This window comes from Cucurbita moschata, unplaced genomic scaffold, assembly GCF_002738365.1.
Source record: "Cucurbita moschata cultivar Rifu unplaced genomic scaffold, Cmos_1.0 Cmo_Scf00001, whole genome shotgun sequence".
Lineage (NCBI taxonomy): Eukaryota > Viridiplantae > Streptophyta > Magnoliopsida > Cucurbitales > Cucurbitaceae > Cucurbita > Cucurbita moschata.
The window spans coordinates 5,443,143-5,467,038 of record NW_019268517.1 but is presented as its reverse complement, the minus strand read 5'-3'; the positions used below and the strand labels follow the sequence as shown (position 1 = coordinate 5,467,038).

The window sequence follows — 23,896 nt, the reverse complement described above, 5'->3', positions numbered from 1 at the left end:
TATATCTTTCTGGCCCAAGGGTGGGTTGAGGAATTACAATTCTGGGAAGGGATGATTAGTGGAGAGAAGTGGGGAAATGTTGTTTTATTTTGTTTATTTATTTATTATTATTATTATTTTAACCATTTTTTTTATGATTATTTTTTATTTGTTTATTTGTTTATTTATTTTTGGGCTATTATAGAATCCTTCGGGCGCTCGCTTGGACCCTCTAATCAAAGCTAATTTGTAACGACGTCTGGAAATCAGCGGAACCCCATAGTGTCATGAACTATTCAAACTTTGATAGCTTGGCTAACTATCATAGGTTTAATGTATGGAGCACAGCTGTATAAACTATTTATTGGGCTGTTTTTCTTGAGGCTTCAATTCTAGCCCACAAAGGAGAGACTTAAAATATAAATATATCTAAGAATAGCTCAACAATCCTCACATTTGCGTAGATCAAGGTAGGTCTTCAACAAAGATACTCTAATTTTCCATACGTTCATAACTTCGCCTAAGAAATGGCTTTAATGTTGGCTTGGTTGAATGACTTGTAAGATGTACAAATGACGAATTTTTTATGATTTTTTGATGCGTTTTATGTTATGTTATGTTTACACAATGATACAAGATGTACTATAATATGATTATGTCATGTTATGGAACTATGTTGTGATATTAATATTCTATGATGCACAAACCTCCATATATTACACTACATAAACTACGATAACATGTCCGTCGTGATATTATGCACGCTCCTTTCCCTCCATAGCTCCTACCAACGTGAGTGCAAGCTAGCCCAACTAGTAGACTTAGAGGATACGTATACGAGTCTGCTAGGTGGATCTATGTGTGCATGTGTAGAGAAATATTACACATTCAACTCTATCCAGACTGAAAAATAGAGATTGTTGCATGTATTAGCATTTTTCGACCGCAACAGTGTGATTATTTATTGAGTATTTTTTAAATTATCGAACCAAGTGCTATTTTTTTCAGGTGAAGGTAAGACAACCATGTAGTGTCACTATGTAGCCTATGAGAAGGAAGTTAAGATAGTTGCATTTTCTATTCAAGTTATAGCCCTTTGGTTAGATATTAAAATTAGTTACTTAACATTAATGTTTAAAATGTTAATGTTGACAAAAAACTATCGAAGTCTCAATTTTATGGAAATGTCAATGTCAATAGATAATTTTGAAAAAAAATATATAAAACAAAAATAATAATAAATTAAATTAATAAAAAAACCTATTTTACGATTTTAAATATATTAAAATACATACTATTAACTCGAGATAAAAGAGGCATATGATGATGTAATTAATATGAATTTTAAAGTTCAACAATTCAAAAATTATGAAAAGGTTGTAATGAATAATTATTAGAAAAAAAAATTAATTGCCCAACTTAGTGAACCAGGAATTATTCATCATCTTTTTCAAAATTAAAATTAAAGTTGGATCTATAATAATTAAATAAAGAAAGAAAGAAAAGAAAGAGAAAAATGTAGGAATTATCTCTACCATTGGCTTTTCATTGACCCTAACAGAGAGTATTGACAAGGACCATTATATTCTTTTTTCATTAATGTCCATATCTAATATTGTCAACTAAATCTACTTTTTAATCGTATTGTATAAATTGACCTTATATTTAACAAAAATATCAACACATAATATAAATAATAATCCTCTTCCTCATTTAAAATAGTAAATTCTTACACGACGGTTTAAATGTTCTTATAAATTTTAAAAATGTTCCCATAGACTACGAGATATCACGTCGGGTTGAAAAAGAGAACGAAACATTTCTTAAAATAATGTGGAAACATGTCTCACAGACAAATTTTAAAATAGTGAGACTGACGGCGATACGTAATGGGCCAAACTAGATAATCCCTGTTAATGGGAGCTTAGGCTATTACAAATGGTATCCGAGCCAGACACCGAGCGGTGTGCCAACAAAGACGCAGGCCCCCAAGGGGGTGGATTGTGAGATCCCACGTCAGTTGGAGAGGAGAACAAAGCATTCTTTATAGGAATGTGAAAACCTCTCCCTAAAAAACATGTTTTAAAACCGTAAGGCTGACGGCGATAAGTAATGAGTCTAAACGGATAATATCTACTAGCCGCGTACTTGGGCTGTTACACTCACATCCATATTTTCATTAAATTTAGGTCTCTACATTTTTCGTCAACATTGTCATTTAAAACTTGAGTGTTAATATTACTCTCTTTAATATTTCGTCATGAAAATTTTAAAGTTAAAGGTTTATTATGATTTCATGCAAGTAACACAGGTGAAACAAGATTTGAGGTTTCAAACATATGCATCGTCAAATTTGTAATAAGACACAAGAGAACAGACAAACAACGTTGTTTATTTGCAAAAACTACGTACCATTATGTTACATTGCATTGTAATGAAACTATAAAAAGATGGTGGAATTCTGAGAAGATTTCCAAACTCATCATAACACGACGTACGATCAAACTAATTATTTAAACACGACATTGAAATGGAAAATTGAAGAAGAAACAAGAAAGGGAAATGAAAGGATTTGGTTTCAAGCAGGGCATTGGAAGCCAGACGGAACCTTCTTTCCACAGTAGTTCAAAAGCAAGCTGAGGGAAACTGAGAGGTCAATCTGGAGACCCAAGGCTCTGGCCTTCACCGCAGTGCAAAGGCACACAGCATCTTCCAAGTCAACAAGGCCTTGGATTAGGGTGCAGCATGGGGATTTTGGTGGTGAGCCGATCACTACGTGCACTAGACCGTCCAGCAAGTCGGCGCAGACACCGAGCTTGAGGGTGTCCTTGGGGCACTTGAGGAGTGATGGTGGCTGCCTTGAAGGGGTGGGCTTGTAGGGCTTGGGTGGTGGCGGTGGGCAAGGGACATAGGTGGAGCTGACCATAGTGAAGAAGAGGAGGTTGACGAGGAGGAGGAGGGCAAGGGGTGTAGAGAGCTTGGAAGCCATTGGTGGAGAGATATTGAAGGGTTTGTAGGTTTGTGCGATGGCTTGTGAAGAATTATGAGAAGGGTTAGGGTTTTTATAGATGGCGTTTGGGAATTTGTTGTATTTTAACACAAAAATTCCTTGTAAATTAATGGATACTAAACACCCAACTTTTTCATTTACTTTATTAAGTTTTGAGGAATTGATTTGAGAGAGATGGGTTTTCAATTAGTCTGTCAGTTTCTAAATTATTATAAAAATGTCAAGTGGCAAAATAGACCAAGTGATGTTTGATAATAAGATATCAAATATTTTTAAAAGAAATTACTGTTGTATGTATGGTTGAAAAATAATATAGGATAGAAGCCCTTCAAGACAAGTGGGTAATAGATGATAATCTAGAAATTATTTTTATCACAAGAATGGGTAACAAATTATTTTTAGACAAGTGGGAAAATAATTATTTTACTGTGGTTGTCATGGCTTTCTAACACTGCATGGGTAACAAATTTTGATTTGTTAACTTATTTGATTCGGTTTGGTGTTTCTTGTATTTTATTTTTTATTCACTCATTCCCATTAAGGTTTAGCTTCTCCTTTAGTCTCAAGTTAACGTTTTATGTAACGATCCTAAATTTCTACATATTCAAAGTCGCTACTAAGTCTCATGCTTGTCTCTTAAATGCGGAATATAGCCCTTAGATACTCATCATAAATAACGGAAAATTTAAAACACATTCAGAACACTTCAAGCTACTATAACACATTGTCGGTCTTAAGTGTTTCAAAACATAACGTTGGAGTTTAAAATTAAAACAAAAACAACTACAAATGAAATAATTTAAATAATTAAATAAAAGCGTTCTATACTGACCTAAGACTAAGAATTTAAACATGCAACTACCCTATGCACGTGCCACAGTATCTATCTCCGATGTCATCGTCGTCGTCCGTACATGGGCGTCTTGTCTTTACCTGAAAAATGATATGTGGCACACGTGATAAGATAAGGAATCAATACAAGGGGAATAAGATTCGGATTACCTTGTTGATCGAATATCTCAAGGCAAGAACATTGTTTGAGATTCGAATCACTCCACAAGAAAGAGCAATCATGTCTAGCTTGAATGATTCTTGTTGATCAAATATCTCAACGCAAGAACACTTGATTGAGATTCGAATCACTCCACAAAAAAGATTGATCATGTCGAGCTTGAATAATTCTACATGCAACCTAAACTACATAGAATTGCAAAGAAACTTAGCAATTGGCTAAAGAAGTGCACAAATGCTTCTTTTACTATATTTTCCAAGTCTGCTTACAAATATAACATACATGGCTTTATATAGCCTCAAAATGAAACTATTAATGGCATTCTGTAACATTCATACTTGATGACCATAATTAGCCATTATGTAAATATAACCTAAAGTAAATAAAATGTCTTAAAATACAATAATCTAAATTACTCTAAATGGTAACCCACCCAAAATTTACAACAATCAAACTTTATTCTTCTTCAATGTAGCATGAATTGAAACATCTTTTGATAATTTTGACAACCTTTTCTTCACATCTTCATTGAAGTATATTGTATGATTGATGTCTCTTGGTTCATTTCATCACGGCTTGAGTATTTCGAAAAATACTCAGTAAGTCACCCACTATAGGGGTCATGCTGATGCAAACACATGCAACATGCTCTTGGGATCGAGCTCTAGCGCATCTAGGAGTGACCTCCAATCTCGAACAAATTTGATGTGTAGTACTTCTTTACACACGACCCACACGTGCGAGTGTGAATCTGTAACGACCCGAAATTTTCTACTTAATTTAAGGTCGCTACTGTATACTTTCCATAAATATTAAATGTGGAAGACTTCATTTAAATTCCATAAAACATAACATTTATCTTAAAACACAGCCATGGACTTGCGTGTTTTGAAAACATCTTTAAAACGACGCAACAAAAGACACGAAATAAAATAAATATGCGTTTAAGTTTAAAACATTCTATTCTAGCCTAAGTCTAACAAAAATTATATGAACCACGACCAATGAAGTTCTATACCTCAAGGTCCAATTACAAGGACGAGAGCTAAGAAGCTACAACAAATCTTACACAGTTATATTCAAGCTATGGTGAGCTCATCAAAGAAAATTCTAGAAGACGCTGGAGACCTCCTTTATATGTTGTGCAAAGTTGAGCTTCAAGAAAGGGATGAATTAAATGCACTTTAAGTTGCATTTAATGAACTCCGCTGAATTTATGAAACTAGTCCAAGGAGGAGTCAATAAGCACATTTTATTAATTGCATTATTTAATTATAGTTTAACTATTTGTTTGTCATATTTAAGCTAGTTTTAAATATAGGAGTTAAGGTTATATTGTAACCCACATAGGTTACTATATTCCACCATTAACGAGCCATTTTAATATGGAGGTCATGGGTATTTTTCATTTACTAGCCTATTTAATTTGGGAGTTATGTATTAGGTTAAGGTTGTAAGGGCTATATAAAGCCTTCTTTTCTTTGATTAGACATCAAATTTTGGAATTAAGAATAAAATTTCTATTTTAGCTTTGTTGAGAGCTAAACTTTTTTTTGCAAATACTTGTATTTAGAACTTGCATGTAGAGTCATTCAAGTGTTATTGATCAAACCTCTTGTGGAGTGATTCGAATCACGAGTTTAGAAACGAATTTTCTTTACTCTTGATCTTGATCATCAAGGTAATCCGAATCTTATTCTCCTTGTATTGATTCCTTATCCATATCATTTTGGTATCAAAGCTTTGGGCTCAAGATCGAATATATGTTTTGTTGCGCTTATCTCTTTTAATTCTCTTATAATTTTTTTTTCTCAGTTTGTGTAGAATGTTCATATTCTATCACAAAAATATATAACAAAAAAAAATGAGGGTCGTCGGCAAAGCCGAAAACTCCAACACTGGAGTTTTCGCTCGCACATGACCCATAAAGGGTGGTCGAGGGCGGGGATGCCACAAATCGCGTCCCTGACCTTTCGCCACCCTGGGAGAACCTACAAAGAAATGAAAACAGTCAAAATAAAACGAGAAGGAACAGAAAAACGACGGAACTCCGGTGAAGCCGAACCATACGAATCGACGTCAGAACCCCCATTTTACACCACAAAAGTAACCTCAGAACCCTTTATACACCTCAGGAGTAGGTTTTGGACGAGTCCCTTACGCTGAACACCATCGGCAAGGAAGACGGAACGGTGAACTTCCGAGCTTCTCCAGATCCGGAAGTGTGAGGTCCTTACCAATGAAATTTGTACAAAAAACGGGGTTAGGGTGAACCGGCCCATCACCGCGCACGGCCCGTCACCCATGAGTGATCCGTTAACCCTGCCTCGACCCGAGACTCCTGCACACGCGTCGCTCTCTGATTATGCCACGTGGCACGTCTGCAGCGCGGCTCCTCTCGGCGTCGGCAGATTAATCGGCTCGGCGGCGGCTCCTCGGCTCCGACGGCTTATTCGGCTCAGAAAACCTATTTTCATCCCGTTTGACACCGTTCCGACCCTCCCGAACCTGGTTTCGGCCCTGTTTAAGTTAAAATGGAACATTTTAAGGTCGTATTTCACAAATTCCAGGTGGGAATTTATTATTATTTGTTAAATACTAACGAAAGTGACTAATGAACCAATAGGAACCAACCACCAACGGAAGCGTAGAACGTCCACGAGGAGCTAGGAGCTTACGTTATATTCTAGGGAGTACTTCGGCTAAGGCCTACCAAGTAAGTGGCTCACCCGTCGTAGGTTACGCGTTAATTGCTGTATGTTGGCACGTGTACGTGGATATGCACGTGTCATTAAATTGTATGCTAGCTTAATGTGCTTAAGTACGAAATCATGTGAATGTGAATGTATGTTATATATGCTGCTTAGTTGATGTGATATGTTATGCATGTGACGATGTGTGGCCCTTGTACAATTATGGCTTGTTTGTATGAATATTTGAATGTAGCTGTATGAATTGTATGACATGAAATACGGTAAATTGCAAACATAACCCCACTAGGAATATGTATGACATGTAACGAAATGAGAATGAGAATGACATGTAAGCATGAAAACGTGACACGAGGTTATATTCATTAATGATAACTGTAGGACTAGTGGGACCTCATGCATATTGTGTGTTCATGCATTTGGGGGGATACTCCTACCCTATCACGAGGGTACGGACGCGTACATCCAATGACAGGACAACGATCGTCATGCCTTACATAGCGTTGTCGTGACGGTTCTAGTTTTAACAGGTCCCGGTATAAAGGGCTCCAAGAGTATGCCCACCGGCTAGGGACAGTAGCCCAATGGTGTGCGAACTAGCTGGTGAGCCCATACTCGCACGTATGGGCTGCGTGTAGAGTATATGGTATACGTCCACGATTACCTGTTAGGATTACACCGTAGGAAAAACGAAACGAAAGATAGGTCCCATCATTTCATTGCATGTGTTTGTCGCATAATCCGGAAAGGGGGTCACTTACTGAGTATTCTACAAATACTCAAGCCTCATGCTACTTTACTTTTGCAGATAAGGGCAAGGCATCCATGTGACAACAACGGCGGCATCGTACATCCCAGGACCGTGGCACATGCATAGGGTAGTTATTTGTTTTTTTCCATTTCGTAGTCTAGGCTTAATTTGGTTGCATCATTAGTATAGGTTAGTATAGGTTGAAATGTATTTGCATAATAAACCATAGGGTAGAATAAAACATTCATTTTGGACTGTTAAACTTCGATAACATGAAACTCATCCTTGTTTCAAATGAAACATGTTTGGATAAGATATTAAAAGAATGAAAATTTGTAATATAAACAAAACTCTATCGAAACTCTCTATAGCAATCACTGTGTTGCTTATGATGTCTTTGCCTTTACCTAAAAAATAGAAAATATTGAGTATGAAACATATTTAGTAAATAATCATACTTCTAGACTGAGGAGATACAATCATAAACAATGAAGAAGTGCCTACAGTTATTCCAAGCTTAAGGTTTGTGTGTTATTTCTCAATCTCCATACTGTCATTTATTTTATTTCTAGCCAACGCCAATTTGGAGAACACGATGAAGAAAAAAGAAAATAGAGGAAGTTGATTTGGAGTTAGTTTTGGAACTATTCCTTGACGAGTAGGATAAAACGAACATCAACTCAAGAAATTTAGTAAACCCTGCACATGTCATTGTTATGACTGTTTGCATGTATTAGGTGATGCTATGCTATGTTATAAATTATGCTATGTCCTATTATGTTTTGTTATAAGGTATGCTATAATACGACTATACCATGTTACCATGTTGTGGAATTATATTGATGATATGATTCATAAAGCTCCATACGCCAAGCTATGTAAATGATGTTAATTAGGGAAGATATGACAATTATTACGTATGCATGTCTCACAGATTTGTTATGTCATGAATGAATGGATTTATGACTTGAATCATAAACTTATGCCATGGTTTTAAGATATGGGGACCTCATGCATTTATGTATGTCATTTGCCTCAGGATACTATCCCATTGTGATTAATACGAATGCGTACATTACGATATCTATGTTTGTTCTGATATTACATGGGTCCTTTCTCTATGTGGTTTTCGGTAGGCTGAGCGTGCACTAACCCGACAAATGAGGCCTAGGGAATATATACATGAGTCTGTCTGGTGAGACTATGTGCACGTGCGTAGGCCGTGTGTAAGAAAGTACTACATATTCAACCCTGCCTGGACTGAGTTTAAACCATGTCATGATTGTTTTATGAAATGATAGGTCCCACCATATTGCAATTGATTGCATTTTTTTTACTTCCATAGTGGGGTTACTTATGGATTATTTCTTAAAATACAAAGTCACATGTTACTCTTCTTTTTTAGGTAAAGGTAAGGCACTCGTGTATAGATGACGACTTCTAGTGAAGGCCATTAGATCGAAGCTAGGGTAGTTGCATTCATGTTTGTTTTAATAGCCCTTTGTTAGATCACGACATCATGTTATTTTTTTTTATCTCATTTAAATTCATGTTAGCTATTTTCTGCTATATTGTCATAACAATATTGTTTTAATGAATTTATTATGAACATTTAAGTCCACGACATCGTTTATGAAATATTTTCATAGACTTTTCCACACTTATTAGTCATGTCATGCATGCAGTGATATCTATATTTGATTAGGAAAATTAGGGTCACTATGGATGTTATGTATAACCGAAGATTTAATGTTAGGAATCATAGATTTAGCTACTTATATATTAGATAACATATTATGCCACCTAAAAAATGTGGAAAAGAATGTTCACCTGCCAGAGGATGAGGTAGGGATCCGAGTCTGACTCGTGAAGCTTCGATAAGTCATATAGGCCTAGCCTTGTCACTACCTAGAGTACCACAAGTGGCACCATCGGTGCCTCTAGTAGTTTCTGTCCCCACTACGACTACCCTAATGTGGGAGACCTTTCGTGAAATAATAGAGACTATGAGAACCAAATAACGAGCGTAGACAACCAACAACCCTAAGATGATACAAGAGATGAAATAATTATGAAATTGTAAGACAAACAAGCTTCGTATCATCAATAGGACCTCTAAGGACCTAACCATGGTAGAGTTATGGCTATCATTGATGATGATATTTCATCTACTGAAGAGTTTAGATTACCATAAGGTATCTTGTGCATCGTTCATGTTTTAGGATGATGCACAAATATGGTGGCAACAAACGTAGATGTTTTTAAGTCCTAATGTTCTATATTAAAACAAAGAAGGCAGAGAGATTCCTCATATACTTGGATGAAGGTGTTTGACTCGACCTAAGCTTACTCGGTAAAGCTATTCATTAAGATTTTCTCAACTCGACCAAGGTGGCCTCAACCTAAGTGACTTATTTCTAGCCTCGATGGCTTAGGCCTCGACCTAGACTCTAAGATCATCCCATTGTCATGGCTTTCTAACACTGCATGGGTAACAAATTTTGATTTGTTAACTTATTTGATTCGGTTGTGTGTTTCTCGTATTTTCTTTTTTATTCACTCATTCCCATTAAAGTTTAGCTTCTCCTTTAGTCTCAAGTTAATGTTTTATGTAATGATTCTAAATTTCTACATACTCAGAGTCGCTACTAAGTCTCATGCTTGTCTCTTAAATGCGGCATATAGTTCTTAGATACTCATCATAAATAACGGAAAATTTAAAACACATTCAGAACATTTCAAACTACTAGAACACATTGTCGGTCTTACGTGTTTCAAAACATAACGTTGGAATTTAAAATTAAAACAAAAACAACTACAAATGAAATAATTTAAATAATGAAATAAAAGCGTTTTGTACTGACCAAGACTAAGAATTTAAACATGCAACTACCCTATGCACGTGCCACAGTATCTATTTCTGGTGTCGTCATCGTCCGTACATGGGCGTCTTGTCTTTACCTGAAAAATGATATATGTCACACGGCTTGAGTATTTCGAAAAATACTCAGTATGTCACCCACTGTAGTGGTAATGCTGAGGCAAACACATGCAACATGCTCTTGGGATCGAGCTCTAGCGCATCTAGGAGTGACCTCCAATCTCGAACAAATTGGATATGTAGTACTTCTTTACACACGACCCACACGTGCGAGTGTAAATCTATAATGACCTGAAATTTTCTACTTAATTTAAGGTCGCTACTGTATACGTACCATAAATATTTAATGGGGAAGACTTCATTTAAATTTCATAAACCATAACATTTATCTTAAAACACAGCCATGGACTTGCGTGTTTTGAAAACATCTTTAAAACGACGCAACAAAACGATGCAACAAAAGACACGAAATAAAATAAATACCACTATTCTATGCATGTGCCATGGTCTCGAGTTGCGATGCCGTCGTCAGCCGAACAGGAATGCCTTGCCTTAACCTGAAAAATGTTGTAGCACATTGCTTGAGTATTTAAAGAAATATTTTGTAAGTGACCCCACTATTGGGGTTAAATGGAACAATCACATGCAATGAAATGATGGGACTTATCTTTCATTTCGTTTCGTTTTTCCTACGGTGGCTGTCCTAACGAATATTTTGGACATGTACCATATACTCTACACACAGCCCATACGTGCGAGTATGGACTCACAAGCTAGTTCGCACACCGCTGGGCCACTTTCCTTATCCGGTGGGCATACTTTAGGAGCCCCTTAGGCCGGACACCCGCTAGAACTAGTAAACGTCACGGCAGCGCTATGCAAATCATAACGATCATTGTCCTGCCATTGGATGTACGCGTCCGTACCCTCGTGATGGGATAGGGGTATCCCCCCAAATGCATGAGCACACATAATACATGAGGTCCCAAAACTTTTCCATTTTCATTATCCTTTAATACAACCCCGCTAGTATTATGTACATATCCTTTCATTTTTCATATCGTTTCAGATATCATTCATCATTCATATCATATCGTTTCTCGTTCTTTAATTACGGGGTTATACTTCATGTCATTTATCATAATTTCATGTCATTCATATCATGCTGTATACACATAATTTAAGAGACCTAACATAACGTTCTATGCTTTTATCATAATATTGATGGTGTTAATATAACACATGCGGAAGCAATTTGGATCTTAGGCACTTTTAGAACATCAATTATAGTAAATAACTAGCACGTTCATAAGTATTAAAACTTAATGAGTTTGAATACTAACCGTTTGTAGTTCAAATTCCTTTTTTCTCGCGAACCGGTTTCGAACAACCACTAGTGTCTTCTCCACTATCCTCCAGCCTTAGAACAGGATTGTGGAATCAGGTGAGTGACTAAACTTGGGAGGGATTTAGTATATACGAAGAGAGCGTTTGTCTCAAGGTTTTTCACCAAGGAAGACCTTCCATGTACCATGATCACTCTATTTATAGAGTTATGTTTGCATGTTCATGCAATTTTGAGATCACCAAATTTTGACAGTCAAAATTCCACTCAAATGTTTGGGATTATGTGGCAAGCATGCAAGTTTGAGTTCACCAAACTTTGACACTCAAAATTCCACTCAAATGTATGGGATTATGTGGCAAGCATGCATGTTTGGTTAAACCAAATTTTGACACCTCAAAATTCCACTAACATGGATTTTTCCATTAAATGAAGTCAACATGTTGACTTTCTTCATTTTAATTCAAGAATTAATTTGAATAATTAATTTAAAATTAAAGTAATATTAAATGATTAATTAAACTATTTAATTAATATTTAATATTAATTCATATGCCAATCCCAATCAATTCCGACACATATTTGAGTTATTTAAATATCTTAGATTCTCTCTTTTTGTTTAATTCGTAAATAAAACAAAAATGCGATTAAATATATCGTATATATGTAGCTCATATTCCCTAATTTGAATTCGAACACTTTGAACTCACTCGTCACACTGTTCTATGGTTTAGTCCGATATGAGCTAGCAGAGGGACCTAATGGACCTATAGATCATGGGCTCCAACGATCCAAGATTAATCATTAAACTCATTAACCATGTTAACCAACATTCATTAACTACTAGGACACTCCACTGTAGCCTAGTAGTTGCACTTTCCTCACTATAGATATATTTCTGTTCATTTGATATAACCATGATTAGTAAGTCGATCCTTCACAGGTTGTTCGTAACTAAAGCTGTGTTAATTTACCGTTTTACCCCTGAAGTTACTTCTTGTTCCTTATGTCCCACTTATCCTCTTATGAACAATTGGTTTGTGGTCCAACCAGTAAACCGAATCCCTCTCAGGCCAATGAGAGGGTGGGGCCCCTTGTTCAAGACCTAGAGTCAGTGCTTAAGGGAACTACCTTTCTTCTATTCCTAAAAGTGGGTAGGAGCGAATTCCATCTTGCACCCCACGTCCCCAGCTATTCACCCAGTCTTACCCTTGAAATGGGAGGCCTATTGAGTCGGAAAACTCAAGCCACTCTCACCCATGCAAATCTAAGGATAATTCCGAATAAACAGGAGTTTATGGTAAGCTCAGGATTAAGATCGAGTTACCTAGGTCATCGAAAAGTTCACTTTATTCAATAACAATCTTTACTGAATAAACAACAATAATAACTTTATTGAAAATAGAATATGTTTTTGTTTACAATAAGTTTTAGGGCATAAAACCCAACAAACTCCCACTTGGACTAAAACTCTAGTGGGGTTTTATAACGTTGAGTAGAGAGAAAGACATAAATACAATAAACTAGGGCATCACATACTCATGGCTTTTCTCCCACTTGCCCTAGATTACATAACTCGTAGTCCTAGACTCACTAGGTGCCCTTCAAACACTTTAGCCGTGAGGGGCTTTGTAAATGGATCAGCAATGTTGTGCTCTGAAGCTATCTGTGTGACGATCACATCTCCTCGTTGCACAATCTCCCTTATGAGATGATATTTGCACTCAATATGTTTTCCTCGCTTATGGCTTCTTGGTTCTTTTGAATTTGCAACTGCTCCACTGTTATCACAATAAAGAGTGATAGGAAGATGCATATTTGGAACGACTTCCAAATCAATTAAGAACTTCCTAAGCCATACAGATTCTTTCGCTGCTTCACAAGCAGCAACATACTCAGCCTCCATGGTGGAATCAGCAATGCAACCTTGCTTTATGCTTCTCCATATTATTGCTCCTCCATTCAGAGTGAAGACAGATCCTGATGTCGATTTCCTCGAATCTACATCGGTCTGAAAATCGGAGTCAGTGTACCCTATAAGAATCAGATTCTTAGCACCGTACATTAGCATATAGTCCCTCGTTCTCCTAAGATACTTGAGGATTTCTTAACGGCAGTTCAATGAGCACGTCTCGGATCAGACTGATATCTGCTGACAATTCCCACAGCATAGCATATGTCCGGTCGGGTACATAGCATGGCATACATCAGACTACCGACTGCTGATGCATAGGGAATGTGTCTCATATCCTCAACTTCTTGAGGTGTCTTAGGACTTTGTTTCTTCGACAAATAAACTCCATGCCTGAAAGGTAATAATCCTTTGTTGAAGTCCTGCATCTTATATCGAATCAACATTTTGTCGATGTACGATGCCTGAGACAATGCTAGTGTTTTGTTCTTGCAATTCCAAACAATTTGAATTCCAAGAAAAAACTGAGCCTCTCCCAAATCTTTCATTTGAGATTGTGTCTCTAGCCAATGCTTAATGTCAGTCGGACATCCCACATCATTTTCAATGAGTAAGATATCGTCAACGTACAACACCAGGAAAGCTACTATAGAGTTGACTATCCTTTTATAAACACAAGGTTCGTCAACATTCTGTTTAAAGCCATAAGATTTGATCGCAGTATCAAACTTTATATTCCAGGATCTAGATGCTTGCTTCAACCCATAAATGGATCTTTTAAGCTTGCAAACCCTTTACTCGTGATCCTGTTCAATGAACCCCTCTGGTTGAGCCATATAGATACTCTCTTCAAGATTGCCGTTTAAAAAGGTTGTCTTAACATCCATTTGCCAAATTTTATAATCATAAAATGTGGCAATAGACAAGAGTATTTTAATCGATTTAAGCATAGCAACAGGAGAGAAGGTTTCTTCATAGTCCACCCCCTCTCTTTGGATATAACCCTTAGCTACTAGTCAAACTTTAAAGGTCTGAACCTTACCGGTTTGGTCTCGTTTCCTCTTATAGATCTATTTCAACCAATAGGTTTTACCCCATCTGGTTGATCTACAAGTTTCCAGACTTAATTGAAGTACATTGACTCCATTTCAAGATTCATGGCTTTAATCCACTGATCTCTATCTTCATCATTCATTGCCCGTTTATAGGTCAATGGATCCTCAACGCCATCATCAGGTATGATGACTTGAGTTTCTGCCAAACCCAAGTAACGATCGGGTTGAGTTATAACCCTCCCACTACGTCGAGGCATTCTCAACTCTTGAGAAGTATGTGATTGACAAGAAGTGTCATCTCCATCAACAACTCTTGTTGAAGGACCAGCTTGATCAACAACTCTTGTTGTTTTATCAATTGCTTCTTTACAAACCTCACTTAATACTAGTTTGCTGCAAGGTTGATGATTTCTTACGTGGTCTTCCTCTAAGAATGTAGCGTTTGTTGATACAAACACTCTATTTTCTTGAGGGTCATAAAACAAACCACCTTTCGTCTCTTTGGGGTATCCTACGAATAGACATAATTTTGAACGACGTTCTAATTTCTTGGAGTTTTGCAACAACACATGTGCTGGACATCCCCAAATTCTAAAGTGACGTGAACTACCTTTACGCCCTTTCCATAACTAATATCGTTTTCTAACTTATCATAGCCTTAACGTTCTTATACCTATCACAGACATATCATTACGTGAACGTACCTTAGTCATATCATCACAAGAACGTAACCTAACGCTATCGTTCTATCAATTCTAGCGCTATCGTTCTATCAATCCTAACGCTATCGTTCTATCAATCTATCACAACCTATCCCTTTCTACCCGTAACCTAACCGTATTCTTTCATCAATCTCTCTTATCCATATCACTCCGATATGTAACCTAACCTTAACGTTTCATGAATGTATTTTACTCCTATCGTTACATTTCGTTTTGTTCATCCTCTCGTATCCTATCTCACGCTTATCATTGAACACATCGTACCGTAATTATTATCAAACAATTCATATATTATAACATATACATAACAAATAAGAAGCATATCGATCCATAGTGTAACAGAACCAAAAAAAAAAATGATGGTCGTCGGCAGAGCCGAAATCTCCAGCGAACGCTGGAGTTTTCGCTCGCACACGACCTACAAAGGGCGGCCGAGGGCTAGGATGCCACAAATCGCGTCCCCGACCTTCAGCCACCTTGAAAGAACCTGCAAAGAAACAAAAACGGTGAGAAAAAAGGAGAGAGAACCTGATATGATAAGGAATCAACTACAAGGGGAATAAGATTCGGATTACCTTGTCGATCGAATATCTCAAGCCAAGAACACTTTGTTTGAGATTCGAATCACTCCAGAAGCAAGATCGATCATGTCTAGCTTCAATGATTCTTGTTGATCAAATATCTCAAACACTTGTTTGAGATTCGAATCACTCCACAAGCAAGATTGATCATGTCGAGCTTGAATGATTCTACATGCAATCTAAACTACATAGAATTGCAAAGAAACTTAGCCATTGGCTAAAGAAAAGCACAAATGCTTCTTTTGATATATCTTCTAAGTCTTATTACAAATACAACATAAAAGGCTTTATATAGCCTCAAAAATGAAACTACTAAAGGCATTCCAAGAGTGGTAGCATTCACACTTTATGGCCATAATTAGCCATTATGTAATTGTAACCTAAAGTAACTAAATAGTCTTAAAATACAATAATGAAATACAATAACTCTAAATTGTAATCCACCCAAAATTTATCATATGAAACTTTATTCTTCTTCAATGTTGCATGAATTGAAATATCTTTTGATGATTTCAACAATATTTTCTCTGTTTTACTCTGTTTTTCTGAAATTTGAAAGGTGAAAGTTCCTCTTTGTTCATCATCACCGTTTGTGATTTCTTCCTAACACCACTTTTTCTCCTCTTCGAACACCACATCCCTGCTCACCATAATTCTGTTCTTTTGTGGATCCAATAGTCGGTAAGCTTTGGTTCCTTCTTCATATCCTAACATAATTGTCTTCACACTCCTATCAGCAAGTTTAGGAATGTGTGAATATGTATTCTTGGCATGAGCAAGACACCCGAAGATTTTAAAGTGATGAACCTTTAGTATCTTGTCAAACCAAGCTTGATACGGTGTACCATCTGCAACTCCTTTTGTTGGCGATCTGTTCAGAATATACACGGCAGTTTTGATAGCCTCTCCCCAAAATTTTGCAGGCATCTCTTTGCTCTTTAACATACATCTGGCCATCTCTACCACCGTTCGATTACGCCTTTCTACTACGCCATTTTGCTGTGGTGAAAATGGTGCAGTAAGAAGTCTCTTCATGCCAACATTCTCGCAATAGTCTTTAAAAGCAGTAGATACAAACTGTCCTCCACGGTCCGTTCTAAAGCTCTTAATCTTCCTGCCTTTCTCTACCTCCACACTGATCTTGAATTTTTTAAACACCAGCAGTGTTTCATTCTTGTTTTTCAACATAAACACCCACATAAATCGTGAACAATCATCCACTAGTAACATAAAATATTTGTTACCTCCATACGTCATTGGCGAAATAGGTCCACATAGATCTCCATGGACAAGATCCAATGACTCCTTCGCACGATATGTTGTTGTTCGGGGAAAAGGAGTCCTATGCTGCTTTCCAATTAAACACCCATCGCATAATTGATTGACCTGGGTGATTCTCGGCAACCCTTCAACCATTCTCTTGTCATTTAATTGCTTTAAAGAGTGAAAATTTAGGTGTCCATACCTCGCGTGCCAGAGCCAACCTCTGTTACTGATATTTGTCATTAAACACACCTGATCGGCAAGCTTCAGCTTTACTACATACAATCTGTTGGATTGTCTGGTCACCATAATAATCAGGCTCCTAGCTCTGTCATATATCTTCATCACACTGTTCTCTATGACAATTTTATTTTCACTCTCATCCAGTTGTCCCAAACTTATAATATTGCTCTTGAGTTTAGGTATGTAATAGACTTGCGATAAGATCAAGTGCTCATCCGTTTTGTATTTGAAGAGCACTATTCCTCGACCACAAATGTCTATTACAGAGTTATCAATGAAGCGTACCTTTCCAACAATAGATGTGTCGAGCTCACGAAAGACCCTCCTTTCTCCTGACATGTGGTTGCTTGCTCCAGTATCTAGGAACCAGGAATTTTCAGGTTCAATATTGTCTAGTGGCGGCACTATAGTTTCATTCAACATCACAAAATTAGGCTCTTTGTCATGTGTGGTTTTAATTTCACGCGCCTCTATCATCAGCAGTGAAGACTCCTCATCCTTTTGCATCTCTATCAGGTTGAGTTGTTCGTCTTTTGTGGAACACTTTGATGCGAAGTGTCCCATTTTCTGACACCTGAAACATTTAATTTTACTTTTGTCAAATCTCTTCTTTTGAGTTTGCGACTCTCCTTCATCTCCTCGATGCCAGTCACTTCTCCCACGGCCTCTCCATCTTCCGCGACCATGTCCCCTGCCTCCTCTGGAACTGCCTTGATCCTTCCATTCTTTCTTTGAGGATTTTGCAGTCTCTCGTTCCTTTCATTCTGCATGAGTGAGGAGAACGGTTTCATCTTTTTCTCCAAACCCTTGCAACCTTTCTTCATGTGCCTTGAGTAATCCAATAATCTCGTCAACGAATTTCGTTTTGAGATCACTGAACTCCTCAATCGTTGAGGTAATTTGAAGAAACTTTGCAGAGGTGGATCGTAGAAGTTTCTTAGCTACTTGGATATCATCCACAGTATTGTCGAGGCCTCTCAATTTGTTGACAATAATGGTGAGTTTTCTAGAATACTCATCAATACTTTCTGAATCACCCATCCTCAACGCTTCAAACTCCCGCCAGAGAGTCTGCGTTCTAACTTCTTTCACTCTTTCCGCACCTAGATTCATATTTTTCAGCATGATCTAGGCTTCCTTGGCCGTTTTCTTGGCACCCAACTGTAGCAACGTATCTTCTCCAATACTTTGATAAATAGCTGCTAAAGCCATCATATCTTTACGGTTATCTACTGTTTCGGGTGACTCAATTGCCTCCCAAACACCTTGTGCCGTCATAAATACCTCCATCTTAATCGCCCAAGCTGCATAGTTGCAGCATCGGGTATTTGAGTGTGACAGATCCCTCCTTTTCTTGAATCCGTACACTCACCTCATGTGAGGCATCACCTTCTATCGCATCGGTGTTTTGGCTCCTGTCACTCGATTCCTGTCTCATTTTTTATCTCTCTCCCTTCTTGACCACTCAATCTCTAAGTGAGACATGATTGAAAACTGGCCTTGATCTTAACGCTCTGATACCAATTGTAAGAAAAAAAACGCAATAGAAGGGGAGAATAAACGAAGACACACAAATTATTTCTTGTTTTTGTGGTGTCTTTAGAACTTGGCACCATTTTCTTTATATACTAAAAAATTTACCTATTTCTGCTACAAATCAGCAAGCACTTCACCACTCCTTCCACTCCTACTACTCCACTCCCTAAAAATTAGTTCCTTCCCCTACTTACAATATTTCCGACCTTTCTTCATGGAGAAATAAACAACAGAAATAAAATAATAATAATAATAAAAAACAAATAATAAAAACAAGTTTATAACCAACAGTTTCGACGTCGAAAATCCCCATTTCACACCACAAAAGTAATACTAGAACCCTTTACACACATCAGGAGTAGGTTTTAGACGAATCCCGTACGCTGAACACCGTCGGCAAGGAAGACGGAACGGCGGACTTTCGAGCTTCTCCAGATCCGGGAGTGTGAGGCCCTTACCCACGAAATATGTACCAAAAACGAGGTTAGGATGAAGGATAAGCTCGGGAATGGGGGCAAAAAAAGGGGAAAAAGGACGTCGAGACGACGTTGTTGAGGAGAGAGAGATCTCTAGAAAATCGCGCAGGCAGTCGGGCGAAGAGGACGAAGTCCGACCCGAGATCTGGATCTGGAAACCCAAACCGAACCCCGTCCCTTCGGTCAGCCCAGAACCCACGTTACCCGCAGCCCAAACACCCGACCTTCACCCGCGAGCCGACCCATCACCCCGCGGCCCGTCACCCGCGAGCCGGCCCATCACTGCGCGGCCAGTCACCCGCGTTCGGCCCGAGACCCGCGAGCGACCCGTTAACCTGCGCCTCGACCCGAGACGCCTGCACACGCGTCGCTCTCTGATTGTGCCACGTATCACGTCTGCCGCGCAGCTCCTCTCGGCTCAGGCGGCTTCATCGGCTCGGCGGCGGCTCCTCGGCTCTGGCGGCTTATTCAGCTTATTCGGCTCAGGAAACTTGTTTCCTGCCCGTTTGACACCGTTTCGACCCTCCAAGACCTAGTTTTGGCCTTGTTTAAAGGAAAAAGGGAACATTTTAAGGTCGTATTTCACAAATTCCAGATGGGAATTTATTATTATTTGTGGAATACTAACGGAAGTGACTCATGAACCAATAGGAACCAACCACCAACGGAAGCGTAGAACGTCCACGAGGAGCTAGGAGCTTACATTATATTCTAGGGAGTACTTCGGCTAAGGCCTACCAAGTAAGTGCCTCATCCGTTGTAGGTTACGCATTAATTGCTGTATGTTGGCATGTGCCCGTGGTTATTCACGTGCCATTAAATTGTATGCTAGCTTAATGTGCTTAAGTACGAAATCATGTGAACGTGAATGTAGATTATTTATTCTGCTTAGTGGATGTGATATGAATGCATGTGACGATGTGTGACCCGTGTACGATTATGGCTTGTTGTATGAGTATGGGAATGTGATTGAATGAATTGCATGACATGAAATATGGTAAATTGCATGATACATAACCCCGCTAGAAATATGTATGATATGTAAGGAAATGAGAATGAGAATGACATGTAAGCATGAAAACGTGACACGGGATTATGCTCATTGAATGATGACTGTAGAACTAGTGGGACCTCATACATATTTTGTGTTCATGCATTTGGGGGGATACCCCTATCCCATCACGAGGGTATGGACGCGTACATCCAAATGGTAGGACAACGATCGTTATGCCCTGCATAGCGCTGCTGTGACGGTTTTAGTTTTAACGGGTCCCGATGGGCCCCTAGAGCATGCCCACCAGCTAGGGACAGTGGCCCAGCGATGTGCGAACTAGCTGGTGAGCCCATACTCGCACGTATGGGCTGCGTGTAGAGTATATGGTACACGTCCACGATTACCTGTTAGGATTACACCGTTGGGAAAACGAAATGAAACGAAACGAAACGAAATGGAACGATAGGTCCCATCATTTCATTGCATGTATTTGTCGCATAACCCCGATAGGGGGTCACTTACTGAGTACTCTAGAAATACTCAAGCCTCGTGCTACTTTACTTTTGCAGATAAGGGCAAGGCACCCATGTGACAACGACGACGGCATCGGACACCTCAGGATCGTGGCACATGCATAGGGTAGTTGGTTGTTTTTTTTCCATTTCTAGTATAGGTTAGAATAGGATAAAATGTATTTGCATAATAAACCTTAGGGTAGAATAAACTATTCATTCTTGTAATCTTTTTTTTTTTTTTTGAGGTAATAAAAAGGCGAGTGCGAAAAGCATTTATGAATAGGGTCCATTAAATGTATATTCCGCATTTCAAAGTATGGTAATGACCTTAGATTAAATAGGTAAAATATTATGGTCGTTACAGTTGGTATCAGAGCCAAGTTATAGATCTTGTAGACTAGCCTACAGAGTAGGCTTGGCATGTTCCACGGTCCAATTACCGATGCCCCGTCGTTGCCAGGTACACCTTATATAGAATGAGGAATGTATGACATGCGTGATGTATTTAATGTGGTTGGCTTTAAATCATGCATGACATGTTACTGTATGAAAAAAGGTTGATGTTATCTAATGTCGATGTGATTTGATGTAATGCATATCTTTATGTTACGATATTTATGTTTTTCTTTTATATGTATGTATACATATGAATTATATGGTAGGATGTAGGGAATGTTATAAATCATAAACTTAGCTAGAATTCTTTCTTGGTTTCTAGAACCATGCCACACAGAGGACGTAGAAGAGGTAGGAGAGGGAGGGGACGACCTCCCATTAGAAGAGGAGGAAGAGGAGACGCCGATAGAAGTTCTTACCAAGAGGGGTCGACTACCGGCCCATATGCGTTTGTACCCCCTCCTGAATATGCACCTCCTCCACAAGCTGTACCCCTCCTGAATATGCACCTCCCCCACAAGCTGTACCCCCTCCGGAATATACACCGCCCCCTCAAGCTGCACCACAGACCAGGTTAGACCCCGCCATAAAGTTACTGTTGGAATCTCTTCAAAAAAATATGCAAACCATGCTAGACACACAACAGGCCACATTGTTGGCTACGCAACAAGTCGCGGCAATAGCCACGCAACCAGCTAACGCGATGGCCACGCAACCAGCCAACGCGATGGCCACGCAACAAGCCAATGCGACGGCCCCACAATCGGTGGATGCGGTAGCTATCCAATTGGTAAACAACCCACACCCGAATAGAGGCGCGAGTTGGTTAAAGGATTTCAGGCGGTACAACCCCCGTCCTTTTGTCGGTTCAAAGGAAGATCCCACAGCGGCTCAGATGTGGATCGCAAACATGGAAACAACCTTTGAATCAATGAGATGCCCTGATGAACATAAGGTGGCATGTGCGACATACGTGTTACAAAAAGATGCAGAAGTGTGGTGGTCGGATAACAAACAGAGCATCAACCCGAGCGGGGGAATTACAACATGGGAGACCTTCAAGGAAGCCTTTCTAAAATACTATTATCCAAAGAAAACCCGTATAAAGAAACAGCAAGAGTTTAACCACTTAACCCAAGGTGATCGCACGGTGGATCAGTACGATCAGGACTTCATGAGATTGAGAAGGTTTACACCGTCTTTAGCCGACACTGAAGAGAAACAGACAGAAAAATTTGTGTTAGGATTGAATCCGAAAACCCGCCGCATGTTAGAGGCCTTTAACCCAAAAACCAATGAAGAAGCCCTAAGGACGGCCAAGGCCCTAGAGGAACCCCCAGAGGAAAAGAAAACAGAGCCAACAGTCACCACGGGGAGGAAACGCCCTGTCGAGGTCGATACCACAGAGTTCCAACCACCGTTCCAGAGACCTCGATATTAGAGAATGCCACCTGCTCCACCTCCAATAGGTCGACACCTAGCAATGGAGAAGCCCCTGTGCTGTAACTGTGGAAAGCAACATGTTGGGAGATGTTTGGCAGGCTCAGGTATGTGTTATATCTGTGGTCATGCAGGTCATGTGGCCAGAACTTGCCCTACAAAGAGCCCGGGAATTCCAAGGGAACCCCTTAGAGGACCGGTCATCCGAGAGCCCACCTTATAAACCCGTCCATAGACCAAGGCATATGTAACGACCAGTAAAGAGGCGGGAACATCTGGCACCGTGGTGACAGGTACGCTTTCTATACAAGGACACTTTGCGTTGACATTGTTTGATTCTGGTTCTACCCATTCCTTTGTTGCTTTACCATTTGTTAAACAAGCAGGGTTCGTAGTAGAACCCTTAATGCATGCATTGTCGGTCGGTACCCCAGTAGGGGTAGACCTAGTTACGAAAAATAGAGTAAAGGACGGACAAGTGGTAATAGCTGGAGAAACCATCCACGTAGACTTAAAGGTAGTGGATATGACGGATTTTGATTGGACTGATTAGCAGAAAACTTTGCTACCATAGACTACCATAAGAAGGAGGTGATATTCACACCTCCCAACGGACTTACCTTTAAGTTTAAAGGAACCTCCACAGGTACCACCCCAAAAATAATATCGTTGATGAAAGCGAGATGCTTGATACAACAAGGGGGGTGGGCGTTTCTAGCCTGTGTAGTAAATACAAAAGGAAAGGAAAACCCATAGATACAGTACCCGTAGTAAACGAATTTATGGATGTCTTCCCAGAGGACCTCCCGGGAATTCCTCCATCGCGAGAGGTAGACTTTGGAATAGATCTGGAACCAGGAACGAGACCCATCTCTAAGGCCCCATACTGCATGGCACCAGCAGAACTAAAAGAGCTTAAAACACAACTGTAAGACCTGCTAGATAAGGGCTTCATTCGACCTAGCGTGTCCCTTTGGGGTGCGCCAGTGTTGTTTGTTAAAAAGAAAGACGGTTCAATGCGTTTATGCATTGATTATAGGGAATTAAACAAGAGGACGGTAAAGAACAAATACC

General features: G+C 39.1%; 2 protein-coding genes across 2 annotated transcripts; one reads left to right on the top strand and one right to left on the bottom strand.

Moving 5' to 3' along the window:
- Positions 1-2,498: 2,498 nt before the first annotated feature.
- LOC111449610 (14 kDa proline-rich protein DC2.15-like) lies at positions 2,499-2,997 on the bottom strand. The gene has a single exon (XM_023089586.1). The coding sequence runs from the start codon at positions 2,966-2,968 to the stop codon at positions 2,558-2,560; it is 411 nt and encodes a 136-aa protein (XP_022945354.1). The 5' UTR covers positions 2,969-2,997; the 3' UTR covers positions 2,499-2,557.
- A 19,088-nt stretch (positions 2,998-22,085) lies between these two features.
- LOC111445192 lies at positions 22,086-22,823 on the top strand. Its single transcript, XM_023083475.1, has one exon. It carries the CDS (start codon positions 22,086-22,088, stop codon positions 22,821-22,823), a length of 738 nt encoding a protein of 245 aa, XP_022939243.1.
- Positions 22,824-23,896: the final 1,073 nt, after the last annotated feature.

Bases quoted from the DNA above. Each gene is read 5' to 3' on its own strand.
- LOC111449610 (XM_023089586.1), bottom strand. From the start codon at position 2,968: ATGGCTTCCAAGCTCTCTACACCCCTTGCCCTCCTCCTCCTCGTCAAC.
- LOC111445192 (XM_023083475.1), top strand. From the start codon at position 22,086: ATGGCCACGCAACCAGCCAACGCGATGGCCACGCAACAAGCCAATGCG.